This window comes from Lytechinus variegatus, chromosome 8, assembly GCF_018143015.1.
Source record: "Lytechinus variegatus isolate NC3 chromosome 8, Lvar_3.0, whole genome shotgun sequence".
NCBI classification, from domain to species: domain Eukaryota; kingdom Metazoa; phylum Echinodermata; class Echinoidea; order Temnopleuroida; family Toxopneustidae; genus Lytechinus; species Lytechinus variegatus.
The window spans coordinates 31,440,612-31,467,951 of NC_054747.1; the positions used below are offsets into that span (position 1 = coordinate 31,440,612).

The 27,340-nt window shown below is 39.2% G+C and overlaps 2 protein-coding genes across 2 annotated transcripts; one reads left to right on the forward strand and one right to left on the reverse strand.

Moving 5' to 3' along the window:
* The first annotated feature begins 173 nt into the window (after positions 1 to 173).
* LOC121420350 (histone-lysine N-methyltransferase PRDM9-like) lies at positions 174 to 8,548 on the forward strand. The gene is made up of 5 exons (XM_041614945.1): positions 174 to 278; positions 2,739 to 3,050; positions 3,872 to 4,569; positions 5,168 to 5,420; positions 5,974 to 8,548. The coding sequence occupies exons 2-5, from the start codon at positions 2,753 to 2,755 to the stop codon at positions 7,428 to 7,430; spliced, it is 2,706 nt and encodes a 901-aa protein (XP_041470879.1). The 5' UTR covers positions 174 to 278; positions 2,739 to 2,752; the 3' UTR covers positions 7,431 to 8,548.
* A 9,725-nt stretch (positions 8,549 to 18,273) lies between these two features.
* Positions 18,274 to 26,150, reverse strand: LOC121420351 (histone-lysine N-methyltransferase PRDM9-like). Its single transcript, XM_041614946.1, has 5 exons — positions 26,045 to 26,150; positions 23,616 to 23,944; positions 22,695 to 23,341; positions 22,195 to 22,447; positions 18,274 to 21,774 (listed from the first exon to the last, which is right to left on the reverse strand). Exons 2-5 carry the CDS (start codon positions 23,914 to 23,916, stop codon positions 20,267 to 20,269), a joined length of 2,709 nt encoding a protein of 902 aa, XP_041470880.1. The 5' UTR covers positions 23,917 to 23,944; positions 26,045 to 26,150; the 3' UTR covers positions 18,274 to 20,266.
* Between the last annotated feature and the right edge of the window lie 1,190 nt (positions 26,151 to 27,340).

The window sequence follows — 27,340 nt, forward strand, 5'->3', positions numbered from 1 at the left end:
CAGGAATATTTTGGAGATTATATTTGTGGAAATAGACCTGGTCTACGCAATATTTATATTTTCCTACGAATACCCCTCCCCCTGCCATTAGCATTTTTTTCTCTTTCGGGGCTCTTGTATTTGGAGACATTTTTTTTGTTTATGAATTTTCTTATTGGTCGCTACCCACAGTAATTCCGGCCGTATCTCGTTATTAGATTTTGCTTGATCTTCGTAGCACTTATGGGTCGCTGGTTTCTACCGCATCCATCTTGGAAAAGTCGAAAGGGGATCGGTCGGTGAGTAGATTGAATTTACCCACTTGCTCTACTCTGTTTTGTATAAATATGATATTAAACAGGTTTTTTAGTAAATTTGCATCATTCCCTATCGTTTGAATATTTGGTAAAAGTTGTGTAAATTCTGAAAACGAATGTGTTATGTACCCCAATCCATACTTGTAATTTTGCTTTTGTTCCACACTGGTCCCATTAATAGATTTTCTTGTAAGCGAATTATGAGCCTAGCAATAATTGGCCAAATCGTGGTTTTGGGAACCAGTCGTAGATTTGTGTACGCGCACTTGTGTACAAAGTGAATGGAGGTGGAAGTAGGGAACCGTGTGTGTGACTGAATAAAGCGCTGCTGTATGAAGTGAACGGTGGTTCCCAATATCACGATAATGCCCAATAATTGATAATCTGAGTCTACGGTAAGAATTTTGGCCGTTTAGACTAAAGAACCTAAAATTTTTGCGGCCAAATCGTGGTTTTGGGAACCACTTGTAGATTTGTGTACCGTATTTGTGTACAAAGTGAATGGAGGTGGAAATAGGGAACCGTGCGTGTGACTGAATAAAGCGCTGCTGCATGCTGTATGAAGTACTGTGGTTCCCAATATCACGATAATGCTTTTTTTGCATTATGCTGGTTTCAGTCACCAGTCCATTCACTGCTGTTTTTTCGTCAGCGCTGCAGAGATGCCAAGTTCAAAGACCAGCTGTGCGTGAGATTTTCTGTGAATCTGAGTGAGATCAGTGTACAATGTATATGGGGATAGGATGTGATGATAGTTGCGTGAGACAGAGATTTGAGGGGATGAACAAGAGTCCAAAATGCTTGAGTCTCACGCGTAATGCGTGAGACTTGGTAGCTCTGGCGCTGGTAGGCACTGCCACTGGTAACTTCTTTCAACTCCCAATTTGGCATTGACTTTGTAGACGTATTTTGTACACGTCACAATGAGTGCACACACACTGACAGTTGACACACGAGAAGAGTTTAAAAAGGGCCAAATTTGTCAACTGTATTCTTGTGTGTGAACACAAAAGAGAATGGGAGTTGAAAGTACTACTACTGACTGTCTCTGCCATGGGCATAACGGGCATGGCGAAATACACCCATCATGCCACTGCCCAGCCATGGCCATGGGGGCATTATGATGTGTCGCTGTGAGAGGAAGGTGGGAGGCACAATGCCATGGGATTTTGCACAGTTTTCGGATTGGGTTAACGAAAAAACTGTTCAAATTGTGCTTTAATACTTACCAAACAATATATGTGAGCTTCTGAGTATTCTGTTAGAAATAAAATATCTTTTTATGTTGATCTTGATCTTGACGTTGGGTGATATCATGAGAGTGATTAGGGTGACTAGAACCCTTGTGCCAGTAATTTTTAGCCTGAAGGGGGCGCACGATTTATATTCATATCTACTTGTAGGGCACTGCAAGAGAAAAACTAGGCACTGAAATAATTATACACGTAAATCAATGCATAGCGTTAGGCGAAGTCCGCAAAGTGTCAAATCTTTTTATTGAATTCGATAAAACGTTTGTTGACATACATGTATGAACAAAGGCTCCCACTGCTGGCTATGTTTAAGGCACATAGAATTTTCTCTTTTTTTTGTTTCAGCGCTTCGAATGTTTTTCCAACAATTGTTATCATCAGCAATAATCACCTGAAAGTATTTTTTTAATTACTGCATTCATTGGTGTCTATATTTTATCAAACAATCATAAGTAGGGTTCCATAGAAAGTTTCAGGAATTTTCATTTTCTCACAAAAAGTTATAGATTATGTTTTTAAAAGCAAACTTATGAATTGACATCCTCGAATATCATAATTTCCAGTTGTAATAAAATATTCATTCTTTAAATTGCCCTAGGTATAAAATATTCATCAAACTGTATAGAAATATTATAGTACATGTATGTATCCAGTAACATGACGGAGTATAATGTACAAAATGAACTGCTCTAGGACTAGGATCAACGATAGCTAAAAATGCAATGCGCTGGAATGTCACAAATCAAATGTGTTTCTTAGCGTTGCATGAATATGAAATTGATCATGAAGTTTCTCCACCGTGAACTAATCAGTGGTCTCCTAATTGCTGTGCGGAGCTGTCCGTTGAATTCACGTAGTCAATGGCAATTTGCCTTTATGCTGTGCTGAGTCTTAGCCGACTGAGTGGGCACTGGAACAAGAAATCACAAATTGGAGGGTCGAAGTAGATTGAAAGTGGCAAGTTTGTTGATGTTATTAAACATGTAACTATCTGAAGTTCATTTATTACAAATAAAGCAAGCATGCTATTTTTAGTTTACTGGCTGCACTCCAGTAGGTCTAACCTGTCACCTCATTCGTCTACTTTGACATTTTTTCTTGTTCAAATGGATTACCAAAATTTATAGGCAGTGGTTTTATATCTAAAATTGTGCTAAATAGTTTTCCCGTTATTTTGTTCTTTTAAAAGTGACCCCTTCATCCATGATGGATCTTAGCTACAGAGATCGTCAGGGTTACTACAATGAGCAAGATCCTCAGCAAAACATACGGCACCACCACCATCAGCCGCAACACCAGTTACAGCAGCCACAACTCCTACCACACTATGCTCAGCAACTCTCTCACCACCAGTCTCTGTTGCAGCCACACCTGCCGCAGCATCAGCTCCACCACTCTCAGCCGGCTTTTGTGCTGGATCAGTCGGACCAGCGGAGGGCCAGAGAGGAGTGCTCTAGTTCTAGGTTGGCTGGGCCTCCTAGTATGCAGCAGCTGATTTCAGGTCAGTTCCACTTGCAATTTGTTTAATGATTTTAATATCCTTTTCTCACAGGCAGAATTTTCCTTAACCCTGTACTATAGGTGGGACTAAGTGGCAAGTTAGCCTCACCTATAGTCCTGGGTAAGATTATCCCCTTTTCTTTTCTCGCTGAGTTTTTGCAAAATTAGGTGAACCCCACCTATCGTACAGGTTTATTTGGCCCAGCAAAATAGGGTTAGCTGAGTAATTGAAGTGTTGAGACTGAGAGTCCAGGGTTAAGAATCACTGTGAGAAAAGAAACCCGGCCAAGCCAAGGACAGTGCTTGATGTATGCCCTAGTGGCAAGAGAGTCAGTGCTGATTTCCAATCAGAGATAATTGCTCATGAATGGCTTTCATATAGTCCAGGATTCCTGATTTTTTGTGTGAAAAATTGTCCTGTGACAAAAGGATAAACTGAAGTACAGGGTGGAGGATAATATTGGGTTAAAGATTGTCTGGATTCAAGCAAACATTGTGAGACATGAGCATAACAGTTATATTCCCATTACCATGATTTAGTTTACAATAAATTAACTTCGTGTTACACCACACTTTCGTTTAGGGTTGATTTTCATTTAATTTGCCAAGTACAAATTATTGTAATCCTGATGCAAAAGGATGCAAAAAATTAAATGAATTGTGTTGTGAAGGGCAAAGAATAAAAAGAGTTCATTGTATTCATGATTATCACCAGATTCTTCTTTCAAAACAAGTGGCACCTGTAAAGCTTTGCTAACCGCTAGAACTTAATTTTGATTGAATAATCAATTGAATGATTAAAATTGCTTTTGTCATTTTTAGGTCATGGCACTCATAACCATCAGCCGCAGTATTCAGATCACACCCATCCTCTTCTTGCTCAGCTTGGTCTGACCTGTCAGTCCGGGTACCCACCACAGACCACCACCAACACCCAGTCCATGGTCGACACCACCCCAAACAACCAACCATTCCTATCACCGGACTCCCCGTCACCACCACAGCCTCAGGACACCAGGGATGAACCCATGGTTTCTGAGGCGCCCCTGGTTGAACAACCCTCGGCGGAACCTCCCATGCCAGAACCGCTGCCAGAGCCACCCATGGAGGCAGAAGCCATGGCTGAATCTCGGAGTGCAGTTCCTGCTGCGATCACAAAGGTGCCACCGACAGCTGCAGATTCTGCTGAATCTGCAACAGAAGCTCAACCTGAAGCAGAAGATGCACCACAAGCTCTTGTTATACCAGAGGAAGATACTCCCTCGGATGCTCCCAGTACCAGCACCACCAAAGCCAAGGAGGACCCAAAGAAACCTGAACCAACTGGCCCAACCACCAGGTCCAGTAAGATCTGGAAGCCAGACTTGCCCCTTGGACTTTCTCTCAAGTACATGCAAGGTGGCAAGAAGATAGCAGGTGTCAGATCTGAGAAGCCTCTGGAGAAAGGTGCTACCTTTGGTCCATACAATGGAAAGCTGATTGCTGAACCTGTGGGTAGTCTCAAGGACTCAGCCTGGGAGGTATGTATTAGTGGACGGTAGCACTCCTGTCACAGTCATGAAATTAGTTTGTCACTTTCGACCATTTGACCCACACCATCTCCAGGAATAAAAACCATCAATGATGTGGAATGTTTTCATAGGGGTATCCTATAATCAGTACATTTTACATTCAGGCATCTTATTACCACAATAAAAATTAGAAAATTAACCCTAATAATACTGGGGGGGGAGCTGATTCAGGCCCCGCCCCCTCAACATTTTTTGCGATAAATCCACTGCGCAAATTTTTTTTGACCGCGTCGCTTGATGACTGTTTGACTTGAAAGTAAAAAGTTTTTACGTTCAAGTCATGCCCAAGTTTTGAGACCAAAATTGTGATCCCAGGCTACGCGGTTCTAAAATAAGCAAAATTGCATAAGCAATGCTTCTGCATCAGGTGACAACATAATTTGGCCAAAGACTCAGACTGGCTTTGGAAGAATTTGGATAAAACTGCAAAACTGTCAAATATTGTAAGTTCAGGAGACGATTAAAATATGTTTGATATTTAAACTCAGAACTTCAAGGATTTATCAATCAGGAAGAAAAAATATGTTTTCTTTATGTGTCGTTGCAGTTGTGTTTGCGAGGGAAGGTTTTTGTGTACGTCGATGGTCAGAACAAGACTTTCAACAACTGGATGGCTTTCGTTGAGAGTGCCAACTCCGAGGAAGAACAGAACCTTGAAGCATTCCAATCCTACGGGGATATCTACTTCAGAACCACTAAGGTCGTTGAACCAGGAAGTGAACTGAAGGTGTTCTACAGTGACGAGTATGCTAATCATGTCGGCTTCAAGAAGAAACTCTGTGATCTGGTGTATAACAAAGGTATGAGATTCTGTAATTTAAACAATTATTTGTTTTGTGCATCACCCAGTATTTCACCGTAATCTGGCATGATTTTTACAGTGATTCAAAATTCGGGTTGATGTGCAGTCATGTGAGATATCCCTGAAGTCTTAAAGTCATAAGGTTCTTTATCAGGCCACTCACATACTGATCTGCTCCTTGCAAATGCACTCTGATGGTCAATAAATATTCATGCATGCTCTCCAAGCAAAAAAGCAATCCTGGTAGGAACATTTTGTTGCCTTTTCTACTAAAACCTTACCTGTCTTGTCCCCATATCGACCACCACAAAAAGTGGCTCATGAACCATCCTCGTTACCCCATATCTCGTAAAAATCAGTAAAAATATTTCATTCAAAATTTTTCACAAAAATCCACGCAATTGAGATCCTTCAGTTTCAGAATGAATTTGCTAAATATTCTAAAACAATTGACATCCCCTCTTAAATTTTTTTTGTGATTGCGATTGGAGATATAGATTATATGCTACACAAGAATGATCTGTCATTTTCTTTTCTCAATTATATTTCAGATACAAAGAGCTTCCCATGCAGTTCATGCTACCGAACCAATGCTTCCGCCAAGCGGATGTTGCGTCACATGAGAATCAACCATGACCCTGATAGGATTGGTGCGATGCGTCCGGTCATCACCTGGGAACCTTGTACCTCAACAGAGAATGCGGAGAACGAGGATCCAGAGATGGCTTCAACTGCAAAGACAGTCAATGAACGGTTCATATGTACAATCTGCGGTAAGAACTTCCCTACGAGTCGGAGGCTCGCAGCCCACGAATCTACACATGCTCAAAGCGCAGACAAGACTTGTACGATTTGCGGTGAGACGCATACCAGTTCAAGAAGTCTTTCCAAGCATATGAGGACGCATAAGCCAAAGCCCTTTGAATGCCAGTCTTGCGGGAGCTCGTTTGCATCGCAGAACCATCTGACCCGTCACAAGAAACTGTCGCACACCTACAACCATAGCTGCAGGGTGTGTGGCATACAGTTCATCAAGAAACGGGAGTGCAACAAACATGAGAAGACACATCCGGAATGGACCGCCTTCAAACCTCTCCGCAAGAAGGCGAGAAAAACGAGGAGGACCAAGAAAGTGCAAAATAATGAGATTGAGGAAGAAGTCCCAGCTGAGGAGGAGGAACCGGAGCCTGAGGAAGAGATCGAGGAGCCAAATCCAAACTTGCCAAAGGATATGCTTGGGAAGCGAATCAATTACTACGACAAACCAAGACCATATAAATGCCGTTTTTGCCCCAAAAGATACCTCTCAAGGAACAAGAAACTTGCTCATGAAGCTGAAGCACATACGAAGGAATGCGAGTTTAAATGTAAGCACTGCCCTGCTGTATTTGCCACCGAGTTCAGGTACGTGGAACACTCCAAGCGCCACATACAGAATCGGCCGTTCCAATGCCAGTTCTGTCCAAACTCATTTGCCTCAGAGAATGCACTGAAGAACCACATGGGTGAACACACAGGCCTGAAGCCTGTCAAGTGTGAGGTATGCGGGAAGGGCTTCCGGACGCGGCACATAATGAACGCTCACAAGCGACGCATGCACAAAGTCAGGCAGATGCGCTTCTCCTGCTCCTACTGCAACAAACCTTTCGCCGACAAGGGCAACCTTGTCAAACATGAGCGCCGCCATAAAGGCATCCGACCGTACGTCTGCCTGACCTGCGGGAGGGGCTTTGCTACCAACTACAGCTTAACGCAACACTCCTACACGCACACCAAAGAGAAGAAATTTGGTTGTCCGCAGTGTGACAAGCGCTTCACCCTCAATGAACATTTGACAAACCACATCTATAAGGTGCATACTGTAAATCAGAAAGAACAGCCGCAGAGTATTCATTCCTTGACGATTGGTCAACGGAATCCTATGCCTCCACAGCCAATTCAACATCCAAATCAACATCCAACTCTACCATCTACAACTCAACACTACCAGATGCCACATCCACAGTGATAGTGAATGCGAAATTGCCAAACCTGTCGTAGTGGCCATATTGTTATGCATCTAGCCATTTGGTCTAATATTCCTACTAGAAAGAACTGAGTGTCACAGAGTATGTTCATATAGTGGAGTCTGTGAAGGTTTCATTCACACTGGATATTCAAAAGTGTATAGATGATTTCACATTGTGTTACACACTGCAGGACACTTGTGTTCTTTGATGCAGGAATTAGCGAGTCTAATTCTAAGATTGTCTAAATGGGGCATTGCTGGAGACTTCATCTGAAATTGGTTGCTCATTTAACAAGCAATTCAGCACAAAAAGCATACCAGCAACAAATATTAGCATTCAACCCATTGCCTACTGGAACCAGGTGATCCCTGTATAGAGTCTATGGAAATCACATGATTCAGTAGTCAAATAGTTAAATGGAATGAATGACATATACATGTATGTATTTTTTTTCTTTCAGTTGATTGCAGGTTTGTTGCAACGCCCGATATGATCATCATCTTCACTAATCAGTCCAATATCACTTGGTTTTATACTCACTTGGGCTACCAGACATTGTCTTTTTGTTGACATTTTGATTGAATGTCATTTTGACTAAGTGTCAAGACATGATTAACTCCATTTATATGTAGATTCTTCCCACTCCATTTATTCATATAGACAACAAATATAGATCGACCAAGTGTGTTAAAAAAAATGAAGTTTTTTTTAAAATATATATATATATTTTTTGGGGGGAGGGTGTAGGAAATGGTGATATGTGCCTCTTGCACTCCATTTCAAGGGAGAAAAATGAGGATCAAGGTTTAGAAATGAAATTTATTCTATTGAAAAGCAAAGGAATAAATTTGAAGTATTGATCTTAATTCGGCTGCTGTTTCCCCAAGAATATGGACATAGATTATGACACAGGTGATGCATACCCCAGTTTTTGACATGAGCTTATGATTGTTAGCCTATTAAACCTGGGCCCTGTCTGACAAAGAGTTGCGATTGATCCAATCAACCACATCTATCGACAGCCAGCAACATCTAAAACACATTTTTGTTCAAAATATTCTTTAAGATGTAGTGTAATGTTCATACATTCATCATTCTCTTGAAAATTCAGTGCAATTCTCTTTGGTTACTAAGGAGATTGTGCAAATTTCCTGGAGAAAAAATTATGGTGTGGATGGATTTCCATAGAGTTACACGATTGGTTGGATCAAACGTAACTCTTTGTAAGACAGGGTCCAGCTGTGTCTACCCACACTCCCTGGATGGGAGATGAGTCAAAATAACTAGGTTACTTATATTTACATGTGTGGTTAAAGGTAAATGCCAGTTTTGGTAATAATATCAAATGAGTTTGCACAGAATCCAATGAAATGACCACCAAAATGTCTGTTTGTATAAATAAAGAATATGTGCCAAAGGATTCTGGAAGAAATTATGTAATTGCTGAGAAATTAGCAAATAAGCACAGGATTTGGGTCAAGCGTCGGGCTCGACATTCAAAGCAATAATAATACATTGTCCCACTTGCGCTTATCTGTGTTGGTGATCTTCAGTGTGAATATTTTTCAGCGTAGATTTCAAGATTTCACAAAGTTCAGTTTATGTGACTGTACCAGATCTAGATCCTTGATGATATACTGACATTTAGCCTGATTTTACAGACTTTCTCATGAAATCAGTGTTTACTGCAACTACTGGCATTTCTCTTTAACCTAATATCACAATAGATAAGGACAGCCAACAGTCTTGCCCTCTCATGGTATTTATCCATTGATATTTTATTTCAAGTAACAGACACATCTAAGTTTATGTGGAACGTTCATGTCACTTATAAATATAAAGTAAGAAAATGAAAAGTCTCAAAACTTGTAGAATTAACTCCTCTATGAAATATAATATGTATCACACTGCCTAGATTTCATAGACATGTATGGATGAAAAGAATAACTAGCCATTGTAAAAGATTGAATCATGTTATATATGATGTTTAAAAGTATTCTTGTAGGAGTGTACTGTAAATACAGGGGAAGCTGGTTTCTTGGTGAAAGTAAGTCACCATACCCTGGTGTGCTGATGGCCTACTTTACAGTCACTGTTAAGGCCACCGCACACCTTACGACCTGACCGGTCGCCGACTGGCTTGCGACTGGGTGAGGGGAGATGTGACGTCACAGCCCTTGTCAGCTTGAGCGTCGCAGACCGGTCAGAGACAAGTCGCAAGGAAAATCGGAAGGATTTGACATGTCGAATCCTTATGACTGGATCGCAAGCTCAATCCAACCTCCAGCCAATCAGACAGCAGAGTTGCATAACGCGTATTATGATAAACAACGCGCATACGCAGTAGTAAGCGCAATTTCTCAGATGCTATGCCAAAAAGCAAAAAGTGCATGCCTGAGTCGCAGATTGGATCGCAAGGTGTGCGGTGTCGCGGCTTATGACTGCCTTGCGATTCATCGCCCCTCACTCATTCGCAAGCCAGTCGCTGACCAGTCGGGTCGTAAGGTGTGCGGTGGCCTTTACAGGTACGCTTATGAAGCCGAATCCAGCTTTTAGTTCATTTTAATGCTGCAGCCCCATTTCCCCTTCGGCCGCCGTTTCAACATTTATTGTACCAGCTACATATAATTAGTTTGAATAAAAATGAATAAAACAGGTGTTTTCGACTTGCCGTACAGCCGTGGTAGGGGAAATGTGACTGAAACATTAATGGCATACCATTGGTTGATTTGGAGTTTGTTTTGTGGATGTGACTTCAGCCAATCGGGCAGAGTTCCCCTGTATTTACAGTGCATGTATTTATCATGTACATAACAATTGATGTCTGAATATGAACCTGTTTGATGGTATTGGTGAACTTTGCATGTTGGCTGTATCAGGCTGTATGTATAGTGAGTGTATTCAGATGAATGTAGGGATATTTACATACATGTGTAGATTACATTTACATAGTGACTATGAGCCTAGGTTCCAGAATTGAATGTGTTTTTATCCTAGTTATTCCATCATTGAATGCTAGTTAGATTACTGCAATATTAGCTACAATTCAATACCAATTTTTATTTTGTCTGTTAAAAATTCTCAATAACAATGATAATCTTTGTTTGACTACAATGGACTGGATATGAACTTGTGATACTTGTATAGATGTACATGTTTATGTAGAAAACTAGAAATATTTTGTCAATTCAATTCCTTGATATTATAATTACATTATTTATTTGACAGGGATGTAGATTTAAAAAGCTGCAAATGATGTGAAATGTGTTGTTTTGTTTTTTAATGTGATACATTTAAAGGTTTTTGCCAGTATTTCTAGTGTCATGTTCATGCCAATATAGACATAGTTCTTAGAAACTTTCAAAGTGCCAAATTCTAAAGATTGTATAGCATCAGAGTTTATAAGCAAATTGGTACCATTATAAAAGCTATCTAAACTCCTCAAAATTTTTTTGGAAATCTGACTTTGATCGATAATCCCTCCTCGGTTTTAGTAAATATTGATGTGTGATTGATACCAATGAATAGATCATTTAATTGTCTTTAAAACGATACCCTACATGATATGATTATGGTTCACATGGAGGTGCAGTGCCTTGAAATGTGGGGCAAGGTCAAAATTCAAAAGTTGCAAAATGACACAATATTGAAAGTCACTGTTCTTTTTTTCCATGGTGATTAGTGAGTTTCTCAGCAGTTTCTTTTGTATGCATGCACCTTAACCATTATCATTTTAAAGAGAATGAAATGATCTTTGAATGATATCAAATATATGCATTGTGTAAAATTGGGAAATGGGAGAAATTAATGGCCAAACTCAGATTTCCAAACTTTTTAGTGGTTTAGTAGCAGATGTACCTCACCAAAGGAGTGTTACAAGGAATTTGCATTTCAATTGCAAATCAAGCTCAATCCCAAACTCGAACATAATACAGAGCTGTTCGTTAGGATTTCATCCCATTTAATATTATTTTTAAGGAGAAAGTGACAGTAAATAGGATTTTCCCCCTAGAAATAGGATTTTATTTTCTGAACAGTTGACTCATGAATGAAATAGCATGCTTAAAGGACAATCTACCCCAACAAAAAGTTGATTGAATAAAAAGAGAAAAATCCAACAAGCATAATACTGAAAATTTCATGAAATTTTGATGTAAAATAAGAAAGTTATGACATTTTAAAGTTCTACTTAATTTCATAAAACAATCATATTAACACTATGGTCGGTATGCAAAAGAGGAGACTGATGACGTCACTCACTATTTCTTTTGTATTTTATTTTAGAAAATATGAAACATTCAAACTTTCTCATTATCCTGTGAAACAAATTTTTGTTTGTCCCTGAACACATGTAGAATTGCCATTGTTCAACATTTTATGGTTCAACTAAGTTGGTCCTTATTATCACTTTTGGAAAAATTGAAATAATTTATAATTAAAACGATTAAAAGAAAAAATAGTGAGTGAGAGACATCATTGACTCTCATTTCTATATCACTGAGTTGACCATATAACTGTTTAATGAAAAATAAACAAGAGTTTCAAATGCCATAATTTTCTTATTTTACATCCTATTTTGATGAAATATTCTGTGTTATGCTAGTTTGATTTTTCTCTATTGATTAAAATCAACATTTTCTGAGGTGGACTTGACCTTTAACCATGGCAACTACCATAATCTTGCGCACTGCAGCAAAAGCGCGCTTTAGCAGTGGACATTTTTCATTATATCAGGTAGATTAAGCGTAATTTATACAGGAAATCTACATAAATCACGGATAATCCGAATTGAATAGAGTGTCTCTTTCACCGAATGCGAAGTGTCGCCCCATTGCACCAACATGAGTATTCGCCATTTGTGTTGTACAACGCCTATGAATTTAGCGGAAATATGACAAAAAATTGAGTTTTTCCTTGCATTAATCTATGAAAAAGGAGCAAAAATATTGAAAGCGAAAAGCAAAATCCCACAAGCGTGCATGATATCAAGGGCCAATAGTGTAGGGCAGTATTGTAATTTATCCTGCAGGCCATACGTTCATGTATATTGCAACTTCATTTTTTACTGAGCGCAATGAACTGAATCAATTGTAAGCCATGCAATGGTATATTTGGACGGTGTGAAATGTTGCACGTTCAGCTTCTCATTTGCTTGTGTACAACCAGCTACATTTGGACGGTGTGAAACGTTGCACGTTCAGCTTCTCATTTGCTTGTGTACAACCAGCTACATTTGGACGGTGTGAAACGTTGCACGTTCAGCTTCTCATTTGCTTGTGTACAACCAGCTACATTTGGACGTTGTGAAATGTTGCACGTTCAGCTTCTCATTTGCTTGTGTACAACCAGCTACATTTGGACGGTGTGAAACGTTGCACGTTCAGCTTCTCATTTGCTTGTGTACAACCAGCTACATTTGGATGGTGTGAAATGTTGCACGTTCAGCTTCTCATTTGCTTGTGTACAACCAGCTACATTTGGACGGTGTGAAACGTTGCACGTTCAGCTTCTCATTTGCTTGTGTACAATTAGCTAAGCAGGCGTTTTACAATATACATTATACCATGTTAAAAAATTAAAACCTTGTGTGCTTAAAGCAATCATTTCTGAATATTGATGTAAATTGTCTTGGCATTGTTAAATAAACAAGTGCAGACTCTAGTATTGATTCTTCGCTTTATTTTGTTTAGTGGGATATTAAAAATGTTTATATTTTTCAGTTTTATTTAGGCATAATCTTTATTCACATCAAGTTGAACTGTTGGAATTTTTCTAAAGCTATTTGTAAATTATGAAAGACTATGCACAACGGGTGACCCCCCTTTTGTGATATATCCCTATTTAGCTGGATAGCATCTCAGAATTTTTTTTTCCATTTGTTTGTAAATTCATCCTGAACTTTGCGAACAGCTTCATGAAAGACCTATGATTTCTTGGAGCCTTGCTTTCACATGAACAATTCAAATGATTTATATAATACAATAGTTTTAATCGAATTTACATTTATAAAGAAGATATCAGTATTAAAAACAAATAACCAAAAAATAACCTTACCAATCACAATGGGGGGGGGTTAAAACAAAAGAGAGGAAAAAATTTACTCTAGCAAATATATGCAAGAACAAAAAATGTTTAAACATACGTTTTACAAACTTGCAAAGATCTACAGTTGTACATATTACATGGTACATCTTTTAGCAGTTCCTTCTATTGTTTTTTTTTTCTACGAGTCATTAATTATCATCTTTAAAGGTCAAGTCTACCCCAGGAAAATGCCGACTTTAATGAATAGATAAAAATCAAATTAGCATAGTACTGAAAATTTCAACAAAATCGGATGTAAAATAAGAAAGTTATGACATTTTAAAAGTTACGCTTATTTTTCACAAAACAGAGATATGCACAACTAGGTGAGTCAGTCGATGATGATGATCACTCACTATTTCTTTTTTTTTTATAGTTTGAATTATACAATATTTCATTTTTTTAGGTTTGACGCTAAGGACCAACTTGTCTGAATCATAGAGTATTAAACAATGCTAATTCCACATGTTCAGGGAGGAATTAATTGTTAAATCACTTGGTAATGAGGAGAAAATTAGAATACCGGTATTTCATATAATAAAATACAAAAGAAATAGTGAGTGGATGACATCATAGTCTCCTCATTTGCATACCGACCAGGATGTGAAAATAACTGAAATTAAGCGAAACTTTAAAATGTCATGACTTTCTTATTTTACATCCGATTTTGATGAAATTTTCATTGTTATGCTTGTTGGATTTTTCTGGGGTGGACTTGTCCTTTGAATCCTTTTCACAATTCATAAACATACATAACCTACGCATTCTGGGTTTCTGTTTTTTTTTGTCATTTCCAGGGCTAGCTCAATGCAACCCTGCAATACTAATGACCACAAATGAATACTTATTTCATAAAAACATTTATTCACCTTTGCATATGATAGAACCAAAATACATAAAAATGGTGTAGGAACAACAGAAAACATTTACTTTGAATAAAAATGACCCATCTGTGATATTTTAACCTCAATTCAATTCAATTTATTTCCTTTCACGAGAGTTGGAGAGTAATCATAGTGTCCATCATACTTCATGACGGTCTAGATGGCAAAGATTTTAAATAAAACAAATAATCAGAAATAAAATCAAGATAGGTGGGCCCAGCTGCTCTTCAGTGGTAATTAGCTATCTTCATGCTCATCAATAAACCCGATTAATGTATTCTTCCTTTCTCCCTTTTCGTTTAAGTACGGAAAGAATTTAAAAAAATGCCAATAACACTTTTAATCAGCATGTATTTGTATTTTTCCCTCCGATGTGATCTAAGGGGGAAATGAATGAAGACAAAGGAAAGAGGAATGTAAATATATAAGAAAAAGAGAAAGGCAAAAAAGAGGAAATAACAAAATATCATTTTTTTTGCTTTCTGTCTTCTATTAAACTTTCATCCATCATTCTCTCCCATCTCTTTCATATTCTTTGTTTTTTGTACAATTCTTTCCTTTTTCTTTCACCTTTTCCGCAGAATCGCATTGCAAATTTCAAAAGGTTGAATGAACATCCTTCCAATGCTAACTTAATTTTTTTTTTACTATCTCCACCCCCCCAAAAAAACCCCTACCTAATTATAATAATAACAATAATATATATACGTGGAGCGTTGTGGCCCAGTGGATTAGTCTCCGGACTTTGAAACAGAGGGTCGTGGGTTCGAATCCCAGCCATGGCGTAATTTCCTTCAGCAAGAACTTTATCCACATTGTGCCGCACTCAACCCAGGTGAGGTGAATGGGTACCCGGTAGGATTTTTCCTTGAACGCTTTAGCGCCTATTAATATGGCGGCTCAGCTACAGCCGGGGTAATAATATGATACCAAGTATCAAAGCGCAGTTGAGTATATGCACATAGTAACTGCGCTATATAAATGGACATATTATTATTATTATTATTATTATATTGATCATAAGAAGAAGAATGAAAAGGAGAAGAAGAAGGGGAAGGAGAAGAAGGGGTAGAAATGGAAGAAGATGGACAAGAAGAAGAGGAAGATGAAGGAGAAACAGAGGAGGAAGAAGTAATAAAAACAAAAATAAATGTAGCAAATGAAAAAAAAGAGAAGTAGGAGGAGAAGAGGAAGAAGAAATAATAAAAATCAAAATGAATTTAGCAAATGAAAAAAAAAATCATACTTAAAATTAGTTCTAACACTCCTATCAAAATGTTCAAAAGATGCCCTTGCATCAATATGAAAGATGATTAGACCTCAGCTGTTCTTCCACATCTCACATGAAGGTAAATCACTATCTTTAGGCTGATCAAGGAAAGTAAGTGAGCAAGAATCGTTCTTGAGAACCTTTTAATACTCGTTGAATCACCATGTTTAACCCTCTCATATTGAGCAATATACCCAAAGTTGTGATAAAAAAGATAAGCAAATTGTAAGTGGATTGTACATAGGGTTATGTAAAACAATGAAAATAAGAAGATAATGGTGGTGGTGCTGATAATGATGATGGTAGTGGTGTTGGTATGATGGTGGAGGTGGTGATGATAGTAGTGGTGGTGATGATGATGATGGTGGAGGTGATGATAATGATGATGGTAGTGGTGTTGGTGATGATGGTGGAGGTGATAATGATATTGATGATAGTAGTGGTGGTGATGATGATGGTGGAGGTGATGATAATGATGGTAGTGGTGATGATGATGGTAGTGGTGGTGATGATGGTGGAGGTGGTGATGATAGTAGTGGTGATGATGATGATGGTGGAGGTGATGATGGTAGTGGTGGTGATGACGGTGGAGGTGGTGATGATAGTAGTGGTGATGATGATGGAGGTGATGATGGTAGTGGTGGTGATGATGGTGGTGATGATCGATGATGATGTTGACGATGACACACCTCTCTCCCTCACTCCTCTCTCTCTCACTCTTCTCTATTTCCCACTCTTTTCCTCTTTCTCCAATCTCTCTCTTTCATTCTCCATCTCCAATCTCTTTCTCCATTTCTTTCTCCATCTCTCTCTCCATCTCCAATCTTTCTTCATCTCCAATCTCTTTCTTTCTTTCTCCATCTCCAATCTTTCTTTGTTCATCTCTAATCTCTTTCTTTCTCCATCTCCAATCTCTCTTTTTCTTTCTCCAATCTCTCTCTTTCTTTCTTTCTCTATGTCCAATCTATCTCTTTCTTTCTCCAAACCCAATATGAAGTCACCGTGATTATAGTGATTACCAATATCTACAACTTTAAAAATCCACAACTTTCTTACTGTTCAAACTTCTATGGTAGAACTTTGAACAGTAAGAAAGTTGTGGATTTTTACCTATCAGTTTGTTGGATTTTTCTGTTTCCTCTACACACAAGTTTTTATTTGGGTTGGATTCCCTTTAATAAAGGAGAGCCATGTTTTTATCCTGAGGGAGAACTATCATTACTGGTCTGATATCATGCTGTAAAGAAATACATAAAAAAGGGGTTGTTCTTCGAAGGCAGAGCAAAGTATCGCATACAGTGAAAAGGGTATCAATTTGTCAAAATCATGAGAAAATGGAATACCTTCCAACCAGGGGCAGATCCAGCACTTTCAAATGGGGGGCACACTTCTGTTTTAATGGCATTTTTACATTACAAATTTCAATTTTGATTTACAAAAGGGGGGGGGCACAAGTAGGATGTACCCCCCCCCCTGGATATGCCACTGCTTTCAACAGCCTGATATGCTCAAACATGTAGAAGGGGTATTTATATTTTCACACTATCAAGAAAATGAGATATTTCAAGTTTTCTAAGGTGGAAGGATAATTTCCCACTTGCAATGACAGTAAACATTTCAGTATTCCATTTCAATTGTAATTGTGTTTATGATGGATTTTGTCTACTGTTTTGTTGGAAATGAGAAAAAATAAAACCGAACTGAAACTGAAACCCTCCCGAGCCGAATGGAGCAAAGAGGAAGCGGGGAATCCTGACCTTGCATCCAAGAGTTCAAGGTTCAAGCCTCAGGACACAAACTCATTTTCCCATAGCATCAATCTACATGTTGCTACTCTAAACCCAGGGGCCCGTTTCATACAAAGGACTTGCAACTGTTGTAACTTTGCCATAATGGCAACTGCCATGGTAACAGGGCTCAGCAGCCAATCAGAATCAAGGTTTCCATGGTAGTTGCCATAATGGCAAAGTTACAACAGTTGCAAGTCCTTTATGAAATGAGCCCCAGGTCTGTTACAAGATTTGAAATGAAATAAATACAGAGATCTATACTCAAGTTGTTGCATGAATAAAAACAAGTTAGTTTTTTATCTTGGCCTTTGTTACACAGACATTGACAGCATGAATATTACAATCATAAAATTCTACAAGTTAAAGTAGAATAAAGATGGCAAATGACACTAGAATCTTTGTACAGAACAGAACATATCAACAGGACATTATATAAAAACAAAAACAGATACAGTGGTGCTCAAAGCTTAGTGACCCCCTGCAGAAAATGGACATATCTACAGTGTTCAAGTTCTGCCATGTTTTACATACATGTATATATCTAATTGCATACTTTAATGTTCACCTGAAAATGACCTTTGACCTTACCATTTGACCTCCGCCTACACCAAACTCGATAGACTTCTTCGCTATACCATACTCAACCTTCATGCCAAATTTGAAGACGACTGGAGAAGAAATGCAGCTGATAGAGCGCTCACAAGGAAATCTCTGTGGCAGAAGCACGACGAGGCCAAATCCATAGTATCCTCCGAACTCTGTACGGGGGATACTATTAAAATTTGTTTCTCTGGGCATGTCGAATGTCAAAGTGTTGTTGTTTCCATTCAATACTCAGCATAAAGGAGTGCATTTTGTGGTGGGATTCACTAACTTTTGTGCACAACTGTAACTTAGAATCATCTCAGGTGAGAATACAATCAATTGTTGAGTTTCTCAATCAAATTACAGTACACATAATATAAATTATGTAGTCATTACTGACATTACATGATTGTAAAGTAGGATATAATTTTCCTGGTTTAGCAGGACAATTTGCTATGTACCCTCACATGCCATACATATATAATGTATGTATACTGTCCAATGTAAACAATCTATGACATATAAAGAAGTGAGTTTCTATTGACTTTGTGGTTCATTATTTGAGAAAGTGGGCAGCGTACAACTCCCTTTTAAACCAAAATTACCGCCACATGAGACGGATTTAGTTCAAAATATTGCAAAAATTCATCAAAGAAAGATCATTAAGCAAAAATCAAGAATATATAAAGCCCAGCGCACACTATGCAATGCGATTGCACCGAGATTCCATCGCAACAAAATGACAGAGTGTGCGGCAACATACAACGTGCTCCAACTACGACCCACTCTGTTGCAGTAGCATCGCAGACCAAACCTTAGACGTTTGACATGTCAAATCTTTCAGCGATTTTTCTATGATTTTGCTAGTTTCAGCCAATCCGATTTGCCTTAGAAGGTGACGTCATGGCCACTTCGCTGCGCTGCCGAAGCGCTGCCAACATACGCATAAAAGAGGCGCCATGGAGACAATTAACTGTCATTGTTACATAGCAAATTGCAGAGCTGTTGCAATATGTGCACTAGCTCAGTGCAATAGTGTCGCATAGTGTCCACTGGGCTTGCAGCATGTGAGTGCATTTTGTATGAATACTACTCAATGGCTCGTATTCTGAAGTCGGGGTTTAACTTAGACCATGGTCTAACTCTGTGCTAAAATTATTGTAAGCCAAATGTTTCAAAATTTTGTTTACAGTGAATGCTTCTCATGCTTACTTTGCTCTTTACTACTTCTTAAATAGTGAAGGCAATTGTCATACTTATCCTTCCCAGGCAGTTAATAATGCTTTGGGAGTCAAATGAGCTGATACATTGAACCTCTACTGTTAAGAGATTTATGTAGCAACTGGCTTTCCATAGTGAAACCACAACTTCAAACTAGAGTTTAAATCAAACCCAACTTCGGAATGCGGGCCAATATGTCTTTAAGGTATCTTGTCAAAAGTCAGAGCCTTTATCTTTCCTGTAGTAAACCTAGCAAGTCGTAAAGTGGTTCCTTATGTAGACGGAATTATACAGAATACTGGTGAAATATTTAAATTAGTCTCTATAAAGATCAACTTTAATTCTGGGCGGAGGGGAGTGGTATTTCATAAAGCATCTTGTCAGTGATTTTCAAAGAATTATTTGCTCTGAGCCAATCAGATGCAAGGATTTCAGTAGCTTTTAACATTAGCCAGTGAAAAATCACTGAGTTTCTTTCATGAAAGGCTCCCCTGGTCATATGAGAATGAATTATGAAATACCAAAGAACTACTAAGCAATTGGATAATATTAATCAGAAACAGAGACATAATTGAGGGAAAGCAGACAAATTACTGATCTGGGTGCACTTTCTTGGAAATGATTATATGAGGAAGCCAAAGAATGGCAAGATAGGGCACTGTTTCCTACAACTAGAGAGAAGGGTAAAAAAACCGGATTGTTTGACGCAACACGAACAACCCTAATGAAACCATCCGACTTTTTTGTCTTCTTTTAATTAAGATTTGCAGTAACACATGTAAATAAAATGGACCTTAATTTTCATACTTTATAAATTTGCAATAGTTTGGAATAGATTGTTAACATTTGCGTTACTGGGTCTGGCTCAATTAGCTAATGGATTCATTCATTCTTGATAGTGATTTTACAAATCTTGACAGAGCAACAATGAGGTAAATGAACATAGAGAATATCTTCTCCACCATAACAAACGATACTTCTCAGTGCTCATCATAAAGAAGCTAGAGCTGCATTTGTGGCTGCATTGGAACATTGACAAGTTGTGTGGCAGGAATGGTGGCTGCATTCTGAGTTGCAGGAGCTTGGGTTTTCTGTGGTTTCCCATGCGACGTATGTTCCTTGTACATATGGTTCGTAAGATGCTGGTTAAGAGTGAATTTCTGGTCACAATGTGGGCACTGGAAGGGCCTCTCTTTGGTGTGGGTGTAGTTATGGGAGATTAAGCAGTAGTTGCTGGTGAAACCTTGACCGCAGATGAGACAGACGTAAGGTCGGATGCCCTTGTGGCGCCGTTCGTGCTTGATGAGGTTTCCTTTGTCAGAGAAGGGTTTGTTGCAGTAGGAGCAGGCGAATCGCATCTGTTGGACCTTGTGCATTCTACGTTTATGGGCGGTCATGAAGTGACGCGTCCGGAAACCTTTCCCGCAGACGTCGCACTTGACGGGTTTGAGACCAGTGTGCTCTCCTTGGTGGTTCTTGAGGGCGCTCTCGGATGCGAAGGTCATGGGACAGAGGGCACAGTGAAATGGACGGTTCTCGATGTGCCGCTTCACGTGCTCTACATATCTAATCTCAGTTGCGAATACTGATGGGCAGTGCGTGCATTTGAAGCGGCATTTCTTGGTGTGTCTCTCAGCTTCATGATCAAGCTTAGCCTTCTTTGAGAGATACCGCTTTGGACAAAATTGGCATTTATAAGGTCTTGGTCGATCATAATAATTAACTCTTTTCCCAAGCATGTCTTTTGGTAGGTTTGGATTGTTCTCTTCTTCTTCCTCCTCCTCTTGAGCCTCAACTACCTCATTTGCTTCATCAGTGTTCAGGAAATCAAACTGCCCTTCTTCAACATCATCATCTTCATCGCTTTGAACCACTTTTTTCAATCTTGACCGTTTTTCAGGTTTAATTTTCACAGACCTGAAGTTCCTCCAATCTGGGTGAATCTTTTCGTGCCTATTACACTCACGCTTCTTCACAAACTGCATCCCACACACCCGGCACTTGTGGTTGAACGAGTGCGAGAGCCTCTCATGGCGGCTCAGCATATTCCTTGTTGTGAAGGCGTTCCCGCAGGATTGGCACTTGTAAGGTTTGGCCTTGTGGGTCACCATGTGCTTGGCAAGAGTGTTGGAGTTGGTAAAGCTTTCGCCGCATATATTGCAAATGTGTTCCTCGCTGTATTCGTGGAAGGTTTCATGGGCAGCAAGCCTTCCACGGGTCGGGAAGTTCTTGCCACAAGTCGTGCAGATAAACCTCTCTTCGACCATACTGGAACTGTTTGTGGTCAACACCTGGGTCTTCTTGCTGGTTGGCGAAGAAGACTTGACCGGTTTAGCAATGACAGGTTTCTCATTCTCAGCATTCTCTGAATTGGTACGTGACTGCCACGTCAACACAGGACGTAAATCATTGGCCCTGTCAGGGTCATGACTGATCTTCAAGTGCCTCAGAAGTCGTTTAGCTGAAGGGTAAGATTGGTCGCAGGAACCGCAAGGAAACATCTGAGAATCTGTGGAAAGTGTGAAGAAATCTCCATTTTAAATCTCTAATAGTTCTACATTTATTTTCTTATGGCAATGTTTTCAAATTCAGCGCTTAACTCAAAGTAGTCGCTGTGAGAAATTACAGAAATTTTATGAAATCGAGGTCAACTGTTACAAAAACATCACAGAACATGATCTTGTAAATTTTGGAATACATACAGCAAAATTGTAAAAACAGATCAGCATATAAGAATCACATGCTTCATTAACTGACCTTAACAGTCCTGACGGTGACACGAGTGATGAACTTTCAAATGAGGCAAACCTCCCTGTCATCGTTCATTCTTTCATATTATCAAAAGCTCCCTTTTATAAATACAGTACAAATAGATAGCAACAACCAGCAACGTGAAACACAAAACACCAGAAACTCTTAAGAAACCTACCACTTTTTGACTGCAGATCACTCAGTTTCTTCTTGAAGCCGACATGATTAGCATACTCGTCACTGTAGAACACCTTCAGCTCACTTCCTGGTTCAACAACCTTAGTGGTTCTAAAGTAGATATCCCCGTAGGATTGGAATGCTTCAAGGTTCTGTTCTTCCTCGGAGTTGGCACTCTCAACGAAAGCCATCCAGTTGTTGTGACTTTTGTTCTGACCATCGACGTAGAAGAATACCTTCCCCCGCATGCAAAGCTGAAATGACAAAGGGTTTGATATTATAAAATATATTACGACAATCTATACTACAATGACCTCATTCAATTCATCTTCAACCAGCTTCTTGATTCGTTGCAGTTTTCATTCACTTTAAACATATATATGTATGTCATCCACTGAAAATTGTAATGTAATCTCTGAAAATAAAACGGCTGATATGGTGGGTAAGGTTCTGACAAATTGTGATTCTGCCACAATCCCAAAAAAGTATCAAGTTACAAACCTCCCAAGAGGAGTCCTTTTGGAATCCCACTGCCTCATCGACCAGCTTGCCATTGAAAGGACCAAATCTTGCACCCTTCTCCAAAGACCGCTCTGAACGTAGCCCACTGATCTTCCCATCCAGAGAGAACTTCAGAGACAGACCAATCGGGATATCAGGTTTCCATATATCCTGGTCCACAACTTGCAGATCCCGCCGTAACAAGTTCTGTGGAGCAGTCAGAACGTTCTGTTGCGTCTCCGCGAGGGCTAGGCGCACTGCCCGTTTCTTGGGAGTGTCCATGTCTGCACTGCTTGCCGAAGTCAAGACTGGCTCACACTGGGGTTCTGGGAGTGTGACAACGCGGGCATTCTGCGGTTCAGAGACGGTGACAACACGGACATTCTCGTTAAGGACCATGCTACCAACTGGTTCCTCCACCACTTCTTCTTCCACATCATGTTCGTCTGACGAATCCTGCTGTGTGGGGGATTGAGGGGACATGAAAGCCTGGCTGCCACTTGCCGGAGCATCTACAATCGACTGAGTTGATGTGGTTGGTGGGACATAGCTTGCCTGGCTGGTTAGATGGGATAGCTGAGTATGACTGTGTTCAGTGAAGTGGGGATGGCTGCGATGCATACTACTCGCAAGCACCTGTCCACTACCTGCAAGAAAGAAATACACCATGAACACGAGGGCAATATCCTTTAGTCAGGGTCACCAACTATTTGTTATAAATCTGGGGTGATGTAACAAGTTTTTTTTTTTTTGTATGGTCAGCCCATTGGACTGCTCGAGACCCAAGGCATGCATATGAGTCTAGTGTTAGTGTGCAAGTTATCGAGTCAGTCTACAGTACAAATGTTCAAATGATATGATTCTACAATCAGTAAATATAGAGGAAGGACAAAATATGAATTACACCAGATCTATACTCACTGGGCAACATTTGTTGTAAGACAGCCGATCCTGTCAGCCTGCCCGCAAAGTCTTCACGACCTCTGACCTGATCACCCTGGTCAAGAACAAAGGCTGGCTGTGTGTGATGCAACTGATGCTGCGGTGGCAGGTGTGGCTGCAACAGGGACTGGTGGTGGGGCAACTGGTGGGCATAATGCGGCAGGAGTTGTGGCTGTTGTTGTTGCAACTGATGCTGTTGCTGTTGGTGGTGGCGGATATCCTGTTGTGGGTCCTGATCCCTGCCGTAGTAGCCCTGTCTCTCTCTGTAACCTGGATCCATGACTTCAGTCGAGGACCATTCGCAAAATCTGCAGCAAAGGATGAACATAACAAGTGAAACACCTCTCGCAGTCTCGAACAATCCAAACATAGTTCATTGACCCTAAATGACATTTGATCTTAAAGGGGTACTCTGGGCTGAAAATATTTAAATGCACAGAGCAAATTCCTGAAAGTTTCATCAAAATCTGATATCAAATACCAAAGTTATCAAAGTTTAGAGTTAAGCATTATTTGGTTCTCATGAATATTCATTAGGTGGGCTGATGATGTCACATCCCCACTTTCCTTTTCTTTAATATGTTTTTACATGAAATCATAATTGTAAATTTTTCATACATGTTGGAAGGATAGGTCATCCTTACAATGAAAGAAGATGCAGCAATGAATATGTAATGCACTAAAGTTTAACACATTTTTGTAGTTCTTAAGTAGGGAGTTCGGTGACTTCTTGAAATCTTGAAGAAAGCTTGTGAAATAAGAAAAATGGTGCCTCAATCAACTCATTGTCTGATATATTGACAGAGATATTCCAATTTACAGGGGAATATATGCAGATTTTTAGTCTGTCAAAAAAAAATTAAAGGCTTGTTTTGAAATCTTGAAGGAATCCCAACAAATTTGGTACCATTGGAAAGCTTGTGAAATTAAGAAAAAGAATGGTGCATAAATCAACTCATGATGTCAAATATTGACAGAGATATTCCTGTTTAAAGGGGAGAATGTGCAGATTTTTTACAGCAAAAATAGATTTTTCATAACTTACACAAAATGCAATGAATGGGACTATGTAATACTTTTTTTAAAAGTGCAATGCGCTGCTATGTGGGGCAAGGCATGACTTTGAATTACACATCATTTTAAACTTCAAAGTTTCTCATGGTATAGGTTTCTAGAAGGTTTTTCTTCCTCCTTTAATGGCTTCATACTTGTTTTATACATGGGTGCACAGACAGATACAAATTCTAAAAGTGGCATTTTCACCGAACTCCCTATCTTAAGACTAGAGGGAAAAAATATGAATAAATACCATTTCATATAACAAAATACAATGAACAAGTGGGCGTAGACATCATCAATTTGCTCATCGACTATTCCTGATGATCAGTCAAGAATTGTTTCACAGGAATAATGCAAATCTTTAAATACCATAATTTTTATGTATATTCCTTGTCTGGTTTTGATCAAATTCTCAATTTTCGTTTGTCTGATTTTTCTTTATATGTTCAAATCACATTATTTTCAGCCTGGAGTACCCCTTTAATCATGTGACCTAAGCCCCTCCAAGACAATTGTTCATACTTGATTACCCTTGTGTCTAAATTTATTGAAATAGGTAGATATACTTTCAAAATTATGAGAACATTCAAAAACTTAACCTTGGTTAAGATTTCAATGTTGATACTCCCAAAAGGGTCAAAATTAATTGACCCTAATTAATTGACTTTTGACCTCAAACTCATGCAAGATTATCAATGATACTTGACTACGCTTATGTCCAAGTTTCATGACATAGGTCTACATATTATTTTCTCCAAGTCATGATGATCAGATGACATGACGTCTGTTTGTTTTATTTGTTCCAATCAAATCATTTAAGCTTGGGGCAGGTCTACCCCTTAAATTTACAAATGAAATTTGGCATTATCGTGATATAGGTAACCACCATTCACTTCATACAGCAGCGCTTTATTCAGTCGCACGAACGGTTCCCTATTTCCACCTCCATTCACTTTGTACACAAATGCGCGTACACAAATCTATGAGTGGTTTCCAAACCACGATTTGGCCTGAAATTTAAGTAAACAATTACACTCTGAAGAGTCTACATCTGTAGAAAAAAAATCCCATGCCTTTGATGGCATTGGCCATTGCCATTCATTGTCTTGATCACTCATCCAAATTGATATATTCACACACACACAAACATACAGGTGGGAACACAGCAAAGTGTCGCCATTCTATTTCAGGTATACAACTTCGCAAAAGATATGCATACATTCGTGGAATCGTGAGACACAAAAACACAAAATCAACACTAGACCTCTTCTAATATACATATAAAGAAATGAAAACCGGGAAAATCGAAATACACAGTGCTTGAAATTTTGATACATCCGTAGCCTTACCGTATTTAGTCAGAAGAAGTCGCCCACACCCTTGTTCACTTTCCAAAATGGAGGCTTGTGAAACGATAGCTGTCGATCAAATTCTATGTTGTCTTTGTATTATATCGTTTGAGCTCCGATAGCACAAGGTCGTTAAACTTGTGAAGTGAGTGAACACACACACGTATGGGGCATCCCCTGCGAGCTGCTGCGAGCTGCGCCAAGAAAAGAAAAGAAAAAGAAGCTTTAAGCCTTTATTGGGGCCGGGGGGGGGGGGGTTAACACTACGATGTTGAATGTTGATAATGGCTGTGATGGGGTGAGTGGTAGCAGTTTTTTGTGCAAATAAGTTTAGAAATTTTACAAGGTAATTGAAATCCCGGGGAAATTGGGGGGCCGGGCGGAGTGGACATAGGCCTATATATACACTGTTTAAAAAAATGATTTTACGGGGGGGGGGGAGAAGATTTTGCAGAAAGCAATAACAGAATCATGTTGTGAATTCATTTTTTCTGCAATTTAACAGAACAGGTCTGTTTAAAAGGGGAAAATGGTGCTTTATGTTAAAGGAATTTTTTAAGGTTCCATATACAAACTATACTAGTCCAATTTCCTGACTGACATGATCTGCACAAGATTACAGCGTTCTCGATACTCTGCTACAGGAACTTCTTTTACTTTATAAGGATAAATTTTCTAACATTGTACGTACGTAGTAACGTTAGGCCTCAAGATCGGGTGGCTAGATCGAGCCTCACCTCTTCACCTAAAAAGGGGCCAGAAAACATGAAGAAAAAATCGTGATTTAAGAGGAGAAAAGGCACTGGCGTAAATCCCGGGGGATGGCCTGTACAAACATCCCCCCACTTTTTACGAAAGATATGAAAAAATAATCAGAGAAAATTGTTTTATAGGTGAAAATTCTTCCTGAAATACCGCTTAACAAATATAACAATATTATTGAATCATAAAATACAAATAAAGAGCCAGATCACCATTTCCAAACGAAATATACTTATGTCCTTATTAATTTATAACATTGAAGAGAAACTCCAGTTTCTTCCAATTCATCAATGTTGGAGTCTTTGGGAAGGGATTAAGATGGAATGTCAAACATTTTTGAATGCAATCTCTAATAAAACCATTAAACTATAATGGGGTAAAAAGATAATAATATTGCAGGGGTATTTGCCATATGGGCATACAGTGGCGTAACTACGGGGGCATGGGGGGCACGTCCCTCTGACTAAGCATTGTCTGTTTAACGAGATATATAATCCTGTTGTACTTAAACATACTTGAGTTATCATTGTTTTA